This window comes from Pleurodeles waltl, chromosome 4_2, assembly GCF_031143425.1.
Source record: "Pleurodeles waltl isolate 20211129_DDA chromosome 4_2, aPleWal1.hap1.20221129, whole genome shotgun sequence".
Lineage (NCBI taxonomy): Eukaryota > Metazoa > Chordata > Amphibia > Caudata > Salamandridae > Pleurodeles > Pleurodeles waltl.
The window spans coordinates 678,832,596-678,845,563 of NC_090443.1; the positions used below are offsets into that span (position 1 = coordinate 678,832,596).

At 44.2% G+C, this 12,968-nt stretch overlaps 1 protein-coding gene across 2 annotated transcripts in view; it reads left to right on the plus strand.

Annotated features, from left to right (window-relative positions):
* Window positions 1-12,968, plus strand: part of LOC138293180 (putative ferric-chelate reductase 1) — a 240,455-nt gene that overhangs the window by 186,978 nt on the left and 40,509 nt on the right. For both annotated transcript variants that reach the window (XM_069232257.1, XM_069232258.1), the window contains exon 12: window positions 5,036-5,133. In XM_069232257.1, coding sequence (XP_069088358.1) covers window positions 5,036-5,133 — 98 coding nt within the window. The remainder of the gene's footprint in view (window positions 1-5,035; window positions 5,134-12,968) is intronic.

The window sequence follows — 12,968 nt, forward strand, 5'->3', positions numbered from 1 at the left end:
CCCTTCATAGGCTAACATTGGGGCTGCTCTCATACATTGTTGAAGTGGCAGCTGCTGATCTGAAAGTAGCAGGAAGGTCATATTTAGTATGGCCAGAATGGTAATCTAAAATCCTGCTGACTGGTGAAGTTGGATTTACTATTACTATTCTAGAAATGCCACTTTTAGAAAGTGAGCATTTCTTTGCACTAAAACCTTGTTGTGCCCTTCAATCCACATCTGGCTAGGTTTAGTTGACAGCTCCTTGTGCATTCACTCAGACACACCCCAAACACAGGGTACTCAGCCTCACTTGCATACATCTGCATTTTGAATGGGTCTTCCTGGGCTGGGAGGGTGGAGGGCCTGCCCTCACACAAAGGACTGCCACACCCCCTAGTGGGACTCTGGCAGACAGGATTGAACTGAAAGGGGGCTTGGTGCATTTCTTAGACACTCTTTGACGTCACCCCACTTCAAAGGCACAACTTAGTATAAAACAGGGCCTCTGCCCTACCTCATCAGACACTTGCTGGAGAAGAAACCTGAACCAGAAACTACATCCTGCCAAGAAGAACTGCCTGGCTGCTCAAAGGACTCACCTGTCTGCTTTTCTACAAAGGACTGCTGCCTTGCTGTTGGCCTGCTGCCTTGCTGAACTCTTGTCTGGCTGTAAAAGTGCTCTCCAAGGGCTTGGATAGAGCTTGCCTCCTGTTCCCTGAAGTCTCAGGACCAAAAAGACTTCTCTCTTTCACTTGGACGCTCCGTGCGCCGAAATTTTCGACGCACAGCTTGTTCCGCGGCAAGAAAAACGCCGCACACCGACGCTGATCGACGCGACGCCTTCGGGACGACCGAAACTTTGACGCACGGCCTCGCAAGGACAACGCCGCCCGACTTCCCAGGAGAAATCGACACAACGCCTGCCGTGAGATCAAAACTTTAACGCACGGCCTCGCAAGGACAACGCCGCCCGACTTCCAAGGAGAAATCGACGTGACGCCTGCCATGAGATCAAAACTTTGACGCACGGCCTCGCAAGGACAACGCCGCCCGACTCCCAAAGAGACATCGACGCAACGCCTGCCGTGAGATCGAAACTTCGACGCGCAGCCCCGCAGAACGACGCGCAGCCGGAAAACAAGCAGGAAAATCCACGCACAGACCCGGGACATCTGGTACTCCCCGTGATCCACAGAAAGAGACTGTCTGCGTGCCGGAAAACGACGCACGACTTCCCGCGTGGAAAATAACGACGCAAGTCCGTGTGTGCTGAGGAGAAATCGACGCCCACACCAGTTTTCCACGTGTCTCTTCTCCTGTGGCCCTCTGAGGAGATTTTCCACCAGAAACCAAGTACTTTCTGTTTGAAAGAGACTTTGTTTGCTTTCTAAAGACTTAATGCACTTTATATCACTTTTCAGTGATATCTTTACAAATTCATATTGCAACTTTGATCGTTTTGACCTGCAAATACCCGGATAAATATTATATATTTTTCTAAACACTGTGTGGTGTATTTTTGTGGTGTTATATTATGGTATTGTATGATTTATTGCACAAATGCTTTACACATTGCCTTCTAAGTTAAGCCTGACTGCTCGTGCCAAGCTACCAGAGGGTGGGCACAGGGTGAATTTTGGATTGTGTGTGACTTACCCTGACTAGAGTGAGGGTTCTTGCTTGGACAGAGGGCAACCTGACTGCCAACCAAAAACCCCATTTCTAACAGTAATCATTTGGCTTGGTCCTTAGGCATTTTTTGCCTTCATAGTCAGTCTCAAACTGCATGTGTTCCACGATGCTTGAAGGTGTGCACCAAATTGGCTTGTATGTATGCCTAGGCTAATTATAGAGCTCTAATATATTACAGCATGTGCTGTACCAGCTTTCGGAAACTGGGTGATTGAGCTATCAGACATATCGGCAGAGAAACAGATATATTTACTTACCAAGTTTTTATTAGGCATTTTCACAGTGTGTGTCTTGTGTTGTCTTTTGATATATGACCATTTTTTATGTTGAATATGTATATGACCAGCCTGTGCATGGTCTGACTCTAGATATATACATATATTGCTTTTTATAGATTCTAATGTCTTCCAATCTGTCCTGAGAAGGCCTGAACTTTTGGAGCTTAAACGCGTCAACACTTCTTTTTGGAGTCAGTCTGATTTTAAACCAGAATTGAAGCATTTTTAAAGGGGCATTTACCTGTTTGAGACACTGGAGTACAGAGTTTGTCCCATATGTGATATTGTCCTCAAGGACTACCTCCTACAAGGACTGCATTAACAAAAGGTGGACTCAGGCATAGTGAAAAAAGTGGAAGACAAAACAAATTTCTAATTAATAATGTGTCACATTAAGTGTTGCTAATTGGATTTGTTTTTTGACAATTTTGGTGTGATGTAACTTTTGAATGTTATGTCTGTAATGTAAAAACAGTTCTAAATATTATATGTTCCTACCACGATAAAATATAAGTACGTATGAAATAAATGGACCTGAGAATGTGGATTCATTTCTTTAAGATGGTATTGTTAAATAAGTTTTTCCTAAGTAATGTCTTTAATTTTTCCCTTTGAGAAATTCATGTACTTGCCTATATGGCTTATATTTGAGACTAATTAGTTCCCACTAATACGTTTTATACAGATATAAACTAACTCTCCTGCACAGCATTCTTGGATAATCCAATATGGCAAAACCCTTCTTCTCCTGGTCGGAGCACCAGCCCCCACCTCCCCTCCCGGTCTCCCCCAAAACATATGGCTGTGAAAAGGAGCAATGCCTCCCTTGTGTTAACTCCAAACCAGTTTTGGGGCTCGCACCCTCCACTAGTTTTGGAGGCAAGTTGGCTATGTCGTAGTTTGACTCTTGCTCTAGGCAAGACTGCTGGCTTAGGGATGACATTACTTATGTTTGTAGGCGTCTATGCCAACCCTACAACAAGTCACAACTGTCGTCCCAACCCTCCCGGCTCTATAGCAGCACGTCACCAAAAACCCAAACAGTAAAAGGTGATTTCTGGCAGCCTATACTCACGGACTCAAAAGTGTGACATATCAGGGCGTCTCATGGTTAAACAGAGAGTACCCCTTTCTCGTATTAACAGCATGTCTCAATCAAACACAGGCAATGAAGGATATGCAGTAAAGGTTTCAATAGGTTTTATTTTACAAAACTGCAATCTACGATAAGTTTCATGGGCTGCAATGATTAGGATAATGAATAATGCAAGAAACAGAATGGTAAAGACAAGTCATTAATACAAAGACCTCCACCTTCTTGCAATAACATGAAGTGACATGATATATGAAATATGTCCTAATACCCCAATAATGTCAAACCCCCTCTCTAACCTCGAAGAGAGCTAGGTGTGTTAAACCTAATCTGCCAATGCCATGTCCATGAGAAGAGCCCCCCCCCCCCAACCCTTGTTACCTTTTAATGAGGTCTCTAGCTCAGACGCCATAGGGACACAAAGACTGGGTCAGCATCAAGGCAATATGCAGCATTGATAGCATTGATAGCATTGATGGCATCTGGTCGGAATCCCTTTGACTATCTGTCTAAGTGAGGTGCATTTCTACAGATGTGCTCGGAATCCTGAAGTTGGTCTGTTCTTACACAATAGATAACAAGACATTCTTGGGACGGCAATTTATGTAAACAATTCCCTCGAAGGCATGAAGAAGGAAAGTACCTAATGTGAACACCTACTGTTTCTTTATCTTTATTGCTTGATATTGACGCCTTAGCGCGGTGTCACTGATAACATGAAACTAAAACATTGGTCTAACTATAAATAAGGCAGCCATCATAAAATATATAATTAAATAAATGCGCTAAAACAGAGCAAACTAAGTAGGGTTAAAGTCACTAGGTGACGAAGGAACAAGTCTGCAAGCCAAAGGCTAAGCTAACTCCTGTTTCCCATTAAAACAAACATGGATTCACTACTGCTAGATGGACAAAGGAAGGGGTCACACCTGGTTTCTGGTCTGACTGCTTGTGACAGGGTAGGCCCACTTTATAGTGTAACTAGATCTAGGGCAGAGCCCCTACGCCATTCTTTCAAGAGAAGCCAGCACCTCCTTAAACCCAAGCTCTTTGTCTTTTGTCTGGGAACCTGTACACATATACATGTGTACATATGTTCATGTGCAACCAGTCTAGAGCTCCTTACCTGAGATTCCTTGCAACAACCCTATCTAAAAAGGCACATACTGGTGATAAATTCTCAATCTAATTGCCATTACTTTATTGTGAGAGAGAATCAAGAAGTCTCACCCACAGTAAGGGTCCAAAAGTGTGATCAAAAGCAAAAACTCCTAAATCCTAAATGGGAAGCCCCATTTGCAATATCAGGTATGTTTGAATTAGGTAACATGAATGCTGGTCCCTTCAACCTTTCCATTCAGAGTTTTCCCTAGCAGATGAAGGGGTGTCAGAGTCCACTACAGAAATCTAATCGCAAATTTATGGCTGTAATTTTGGTTATAGAATCTCCATTGTGTGAAGACTTATAAATTCTACAACTTGGCATATATGCCTACCTCCAATTGTTGAATTCCCTCCTGCTGAGAATTTCCACATGGGTGTACACACAAATGTATATTTGTGGGGATTTCTGAAGGTAGATTTCCCTATGTGAATAGGGCTCAGAGTATTCAATTGGTGTTTCATCTGTGAAGACTGATAACCCAGTAGGAAAACTTGACATCTCAATTTCAACATTTGCTTATCCTTCGAAAACTTGACATTCTCTCAATTTCAACATATGCTTATCCTTCCTTTGAAATGTGTGGACAGTATCATACCTTTCAGATGGAGTTTAGTAGCCATATCGATTTCAGTGAAACCTGGACTCAACATCATATTAAAATACATAACATATAGTTCATAGATAGATAGGCTGTGTATCAGAGCAGCAGCTATGCAAAGTACACGGTTACTTGAGATTTATATTACAATGTACTTTAGAGTGTTTACATATCTCACCCAGGTTTTTAAAAAAATGTATCTCAACAAATCCTCTCATCTCTCACAGACTGCTGGTGCTCATGCTGTACTGGGATGTATTGTTATGATTCTGGCTTTTCTACAACCGATCATCGCTTTGTTCCGCCCAGGTCCAAAGGATAGCCAGTAAGTACAGCATTTATTCACTCACAATAATATGTACAGCTGAAAACCAGCAAGGCTGGTCCTTAACTTCTTCTTACATAGTTTCTGTAGACTAGCCACACATACATTCACACATAGTATATGTTAGTGTGGCTGTGGAGAGTTGTGGAGCACTTTGCCAGTAATCTATCCGAAACACCTATGACATAAAATCTTGGGATCAAGATTTACAGTGCACCACAGATAATGAGTACAACGTGATTTTATATGTTGGGTCAGGTTCTCTTGAGTGTTCAATTACATAGGCGAGTGAGTGCTCTGGCATGGGAAAACTAGAACTCTTAGTCCCCAGGTCTCAGAAGAACAAGTCAGAAACAGAATTAATTAAATGTCTTTGACTGTCTGAGTAAATGCTGTCAAAGGCTAAACCTTATAAGGTGTGTGGTTAGTATACAAAAGGGCATCTGTTACCAAAGCAACAGTACAGTACAGTGTATTTCTAGCAAACACTGACTGTTGACAACACTTACAATAAAATGCCCATATCTGAGATACAGTTACAGCATGAACAGGTGACATCACTGGAGAAACACAAAACAAAACCAAAACACAATACTAAACACATTATTAGATGTCAGACAGTAAGCCAATATTGTCACAACGAAAATGGTTATCTCATGCAGGTCTGTCAGGTATCATTTAGACCAGATGTACACAAAATACAGTACTGACACCGGAGCCCCTAGCAAACTGCTATACAATGTTTCCAATCATTCAAATGCTTGATCATGCCCCATGGAGGATTCCATAATATATGTATTCCTTCAGACACAATGGCCCTCATTCTGACCTTGGCGGGCGGCGGAGGCCGCCCGCCAAAGTCCCGCCGTCAGGTTACCGTTCCGCGGTCGAAAGACCGCGGCAGTAATTCTGACTTTCCCGCTGGGCTGGCGGGCGGTCGCCTTCAGACCGCCAGCCAGCCCAGCGGGAAAGAGGCTTCCACGATGAAGCCAGCTCGGAATCGAGCCGGCGGAGTGGAAGCTGTGTGACGGGTGCAGTTGCACCCGTCGCGTATTTCACTGTCTGCGCAGCAGACAGTGAAATACATGTAGGGGCCCTCTTACGGGGGCCCCTGCAATGCCCATGCCAGTGGCATGGGCACTGCAGGGGCCCCCAGGGGCCCCGCGACCCCCCCTACCGCCATCCGGATCCCGGCGGTCCGACCGCCGGGATCTGGATGGCGGTAGGGGGGGTCGGAATCCCCGCGGCGGTGCAGCAAGCTGCGCCGCCGCGGAGGATTCAATGGGGCGGCGGTACACTGGCGGGACCCCGCCAGTGGTGCCGGTCCGACCGCGGCTTTACCGCCGCGGTCGGAATCCCCATTGGAGCACCGCCGGCCTGTCGGCGGTGCTCCCGCGGTCCTCCGCCCTGGCGGTCAAAGACCGCCAGGGTCAGAATGACCACCAATGTTTTTTTCCAGAAGACGGAAATGCTGAGAAGGTGGTGACGTATGGACAAACTTATTTGACTTCAGAAGCATCATCACCCACTGCTGCTTTACACAATGATGAGTTACCAATTAGATTTTCTAATGTAGCAATCTATTGCTAATCTGTTTTTGTCTGAAGGAAGTACAGGTGGTATTGCACCATCTGGACTAGAGTTAAATGAATTCAGAAACATCATCACCCACTGTTGAATTTCACCCATACTTAGGGTCATCCACCTCTGAGCAATCAGAGTACCGCTGGACAAGGGAAGGAAAATATCTGATTGCTGCATGTTTCCTGGAAAGAGTGGAACATGTTCCTGCTTTCACTTCTGTCAAAACTCAGTGTGTAGCAAAAAGTATGAAATCTGTCCTCAAGTGGTCTACCAGGAAATCCTGGACAAGAGAGGGCACCTGTGAAGAGGGACACACATGACTTATTGAACTGGACTTTTGCTGTTTCCATAAAGAGGTAGTAGAAGAGAAATGTGTCTCCTGCATTGTAAAAAAAAAAGGGAACCTTTGAAGAAATATTTATCAGGTAGAGGGAATGCACTTTGATTGAGGCCCTAAGAAAGCAGGAGAAGAAGTGCCTATTTCCTCCATGGATCATGGCTGGAGTCACCCAGCAAATCTTCAAGCAGTTGGCAGTGAACTCTGTCTCCTCCAGGGAATCTGTTTCCAGGGTCACCTGTAAAAGATCACAGGGTTATTGGAAATACTTAAGTGCACCAGCCTGCTAGGTTACAGACTGTTTCTCCAGTCCGTGTAAGGCGGATCAGTGTGCTAGTAAATGTTGTTTGTTTTTGATGCATATTAAAAAATATTTGTAAAAAAAACTAAAACTTACCTGCTCCTCTACTCGCCGGTCCTCTTGCTCACATCACTGCAGGCAGGCACAGGTTTCCAGGCTGCCCTGTGGCCAATCCTTCTCAGAGCAGCATCAGGATTGGCTGGGAGCACCCATCCAGGGCACTTTCAGGGAGGCTGGGAGCCTGTGCAGGCTCTCTCCAGCTCGGCAACTGTGTTTGCGCATGTGTGTTTGGCCGGCCCGAAAGGCAGGCAAAACATACATGCGCACAGTGCACTCCCCTCGCTGCTCATCAAACCCAGTGGCCCGCCGCTTTAACAAACAAAAAGATAATAAACATGGTTTATTATCGTTTTGTTTGTTAAAGGTTTTGCAGCTGCTGCTGCTGGCGGGGGGTGGCGCTCCTCCGCCCTAACAGAGGAGCCACCCCTGGGTTCTTGAGTACAAAATCATCCATACCTAACTAAGTCTGTCCCTCCATTCTAATGCCATGCTACTAATAGTTTACTCTGTCTCCAGGTTCAAGTCATAACATGACAGTAATACATTTCAGTTCTATATCTAGCATCTGTTCTTTTGCACTTTTTACAACATTGGTGAATGAGCTGTTATATCATGAGTGTTTTTCAAATACACCACTCTGTCACTGTATGTTGTTTATTGTATGGGGTGTGAATTAATCATACAACGAAACGGAAATAGAATCAGAAACCAAACATCTACTCTGCACGTCGGTTTACCCAAAGCAATCATTGCACCCGACAGTGCCATCTACACAGCAGCCTGCTGTTAGACCTGTATTTATTATCATTATTCTAGCTCATCGGAAGGGAATGGTAACATGCGCTATTGGCTCCATTGCATTTACTAATTCCAAGGTATCTTTGCAGACCTATTGTTCTTCATCCAGAAACAGCTTAGACTCTGGACAAAACTGCGGGGAAATGAGATAGTCTCTGAATAGGGTCAGGTGTTTTAAGTTGTGCAAGTTATTCCTCATTTCTGAGGGGATCTTCCAGGTCTTGTCTCTCTATTGCATAGTTAAATCTCCAAGTATCTTGAGTATTGGTAACTCTTAGTGGAAGAATCTACCACTCTTAAATCAAATGACCCAGAAATAAAGCCCTAAGAGGCAAATCATGACATCATCTAACCTCATTAGAAGTAGAGTACCTAAGCCCTCAATTATTTAACTTGCCAGCTTGGTTGAAGAACAAATAAAGTTAGGAACCTACGAAATCTATATAAAATGCATTGTCTCATTAGTAAAGACTTACATTTCTTGCAAAGGGTTCCTGAAGTGCCATGGAACCATACAAAATTAGTAAGTAGTACACAAATGCCACATAATGTAATCTAAATTATTTTACAGAAGCTTCTTAGACGTAACTTTGCGTATAAGATTATTTACAGTTGTATTGCACTTTTGATGCACTTTTAATGCATCATGGTAGAAAGTTGATCCTTGGGCCAAGCTGTCCTCTAGCTTAAAAAATAACTGCAGTCTTAGTACTTAAGATGTTGTACATGGTGAGTTATCTGGTACTGGTTCTTCAGATGCTTTTTTACATTAAGGTTTACTAATATTACTTTTGAGCAGATAGTAGTCTGTAGTTTAATTTTTTTAAGTGATCACTGTGAACCTAATAATTATTTGTTCCCATTAAAATATGCTGTCAACTTACAGCTCATTACTCTGCTGAGGACATGCCATTGATATGTACCAACATCCCATGACCGCGCTGCATTGCTTCCAGGAGGGACAGGCACAAAAGTTCAATGCGCTCTAAAGTGCTGCTAGCATCCCACAAGGCTGGTGTAACTCAGGCGGTTCCCTACTAACACTTTACCACAATGAACTTGGTATTTGGCTGGAATGGGACTTCATTGCCCAACTGCTCTGCATCCTGGAGCAGCAGGGGCAAAAGTTCAACATGCTCTAAAGCACTGCTAGCATCAATTAACTCAGTATTTGGCTGGGGTAAGAATTCATCCCCCAGCTGCATCGCGTCCAGGAGGGTTGGGGCCAAAAGTTTAATGCATTCTAAAGCACTGCTAGCATCCCGCAGCGTGGGTGCTCCTCAAGTGATTCCATGCCTAGACTTTTCCACAACAAACTTGGGTCCATATTTATACTTTTTTAGTGCTGCATTTGCGTCCTTTTTGGACGCAAAAACGGTGCAAACTTGCAAAATACAATTGTATTCTGCATCAAAAAGCGGCGCAATGCGGCGCTACAAAAGTAGAAATATGGGCCTTCGTGTTTGGCTGGGGTGGGACTTATTCCCCCAGGTGCATCACATCCAGGAGGGGTAGGCCCAAAGTTTCACTACGCTGTAAAGCACCCATATGATTCCGCAGCTTGGAACATGCACGCGCGTACTCATGGGCCAAGAGCGGTCCAAGAACAGGCCTATCTGCACCCATCCGTGGCCATAAAAGCCTGGGCTGGGCCTACTCTCGTGCCTATTTTAGGGGACGTCTCCAGAAAGCTTGATGAAAGGTCCCTATTCTTGCTCCCCACTCTTGTATATTCTGATTTTATTTAACTTTTGCCATTATCTATTGCATCCTTTCTGCTTTTCTGTTGAATGTCTGCTTTTTATTTAAGCCTTGGCAATGGGGTGGCTGTGCCCTCAAGGCCGCCAATTGTGCATCTCTTGACAGTTTTTTTTAGCTGGGGTTGTAGGAGTCATAATTAATGAGATAGATATGACAGAGAGGCTCTTGCTTCTGAATCTTTTTGATCCTCTGAGCATCTCTATGGGAATGGCACCCGATCAACCTTCTGCAGTGCATCCAGCTTTGCCATCCTCCTTGGATAAAACTGCATCAGTGCCTTCAGATATGGTTCACACCCATAGTTACAGGAGTCACTTATTGATTGCAGCACTGCTTCTAAACGCAAGTGTAGGACCAAACCTGTGCCACCATATTAGTGTAGTAGGGGCTAATGACACAGATTCTGATCCTCTCCTGGTCCTAGGAGGCTCCATTTCAACCCCATCAGACGTGACCACGTGACCCTCGCTTGACACTACTTACATACATTTTAAAAACCCATTTGAATCCTTGACTTGTTAAAATTGAGGCTGAAATATCCAAGATCTCATAAATTGGAAATCCAAGGAAGGCACCCTGGCTTCTGAGGTTTTGCCTATGGCATCTACCACTGGGGCTCCCTTACCATGCCTATCAGAGACTAAGGATGATCCATGGGGAGTGCTTTTCTGACCAGAGGAACAAGCAGGTTAACAATCTTCCAAGCTTTGGCTCAAACCATGCTTCCAGCAAAACTAGTATCCTCCTTCATATCTACCTACCCCAGGAATGTTGCCCCTTTTTTCTGTTTTGGGAAATGTACCCTGCCTGGATAATCCTAACAATGAGACCTTTGACCAACTCAAAAAGTATCTCAATGGTTATCTCAGCACTATTATCATGGTAAGGATTGTGGACTGGATTGGCCCTCTGGAAAAAAAAACTATTCCTCATGACTGTGTTATCATTACCTTTAAACATCCACTCCTGGCTAGGTAAATCTTGAACCATCATCATCTACTGTCAGGTTGCGGGGGCATTAACATTCTGCCCGGGCTGTTTCTACAAACATCCGAAAGATGGTATGGCAACCCCATCCTGCCCTAAATTTTCAACTTTTGTCACAGAGGCCAATGGTAAGTATTCCATGTCACAACAAGTTCCTACCCCTAGCTGACTTTGATGAGTTGTATTGACTATTTTTGTACCCATGAGAGGTGGCTGTTCCATCCCAGAGTGTAATACCTTAACTGACACCGGGGAATGAGGTCTTGCTGGCTGGTATTGGGCCCCCTGCAAATGCTGGATTTTGTTGCCCAAGAGGAGCAACGCTTGGGTCCCACTGGGAGACCCTCCTATCTGGGCTAGGTTGTCATCTGACTCCTTAAGAGGAGGCAGTTCTGAGGGGATGTTGAAGCCTATTAGTTGGAATGTGGCTGGGTTGTTTCGAAATTGGATGATGCTGATTGGGTTCATTACATCACTAGTTTATCCTTATACAAGAGACCTGGTGCACAGACTTTCCCATTCGGGATGACGTGTGTGCTTTTGTGTTCCTGCCCACAGTTTGAGGGGTCGAGCCAGTGGGGGTCTGACCATTTTGGTCCGTACAACCTGCAATGTTAAAATTCACCCAATTTATATTTTACATCTGGGAATACAGATTTTGTGGGTGGTTTTTCCTTGTATTTTTAGTTTTTATTTGATTCATTTTTATTATTCTGTGGGGCCTAACGTCTCCTTCTATTACTTGGAGGACTTGTTTTATTGTGGTATAGTGTCTAAAGGAAAGGTTTTTATCTGTTTTGCGCAACTTTCATTTATGAATCAGAGGTGGCTTCAACACTAAACTTGGTTTCAATGCATTGTTTTTGATCCTCTTCAGGATTTGTGGGACTCTTGTGATTTGGGGACTATAGATTGGAGGGGTGGCAAGTTATTAGAACACTTATTGAAGGGTGGTCTGTACAATGGGATGGAGCTAAGAGGGTAATACAACCACCCAAGTTTTACCTTTTAAAGGAAGGGGAGCAAGCTCTATCATCTTCTATATATTTGTTTTCCCCTCAGTGTGCAATATCAATTGTGTCCAGTGCTTTTAGCAACCACAACCCCATTGAACCCTTTTTACCGATCCCATGTTACAGCACACCCCCTGATGATCCCAGTGCTGGGTCAATCTGCCCCACAGGGGCAGAGACGTAGGTGGCGTGGCGTTGATTAGTCATGATTTCTCACCCTCCTTATAAAAACAAACATGTCTCTGTTTCTAGTTTACCTGTTTACTTTTGTAGGGCAACCACCCAGGCACAGCCATTCTTTCGGTCAATGCCTCCTTGAATGAGAAGATGAAGGAAAGTTTACTTGGCAGAGTTAAGGCCAGTGCTAAAGATGTCCTTGATTAGTTTGATAAAGACTGTAGGCTAGCCAACAAGATCCTTAGAGGGGGCAGGGCCAAGGTGACCAAGGGTTGCGCCGTATAGAGGGAGGCAATTAGAAATTGGAAGCAGGTGAATAAACGGAAACCTGAAATAATTTATTAACTGCATGCATCTTAAAGACACTGGTGCATTTTGGAAAATTGTTAACAGTCCTAAGCTCGCTGAAACCTTGACCACTGGATTGGCAACTAACATTCTGGCTGAGAGTTGGGTTGCCCATTTTAAAAGTATTTATTCCTTTGAGGCCCAAGAAGTAACTAAGCCAGAAGTTTGTTCTTCCCTCTCTCCACTGTCCGTCAATTTTGATATATTAGAAGTGAGGGAGTCGATAATCACTAGTCCCTTTAGGAAGGCTCCTGGCCTGGACAGTGTCCCACTGGACTTTTACAAAGAAAATGAGGGCTTTGGGGTGCCAATTATAACCAATGTTTTAATAGCGTGCTGTATATGCACTGTGATTGTTCCAGTCTATAAAAAGGGCTCCAGAGAAGATCTGCAATGCTGCAGACCACTTTCACTGTTGGATTCCATGGTAGAGGCCTTTGGTCATGTACCCCTCAGAAGGATCAAAGAG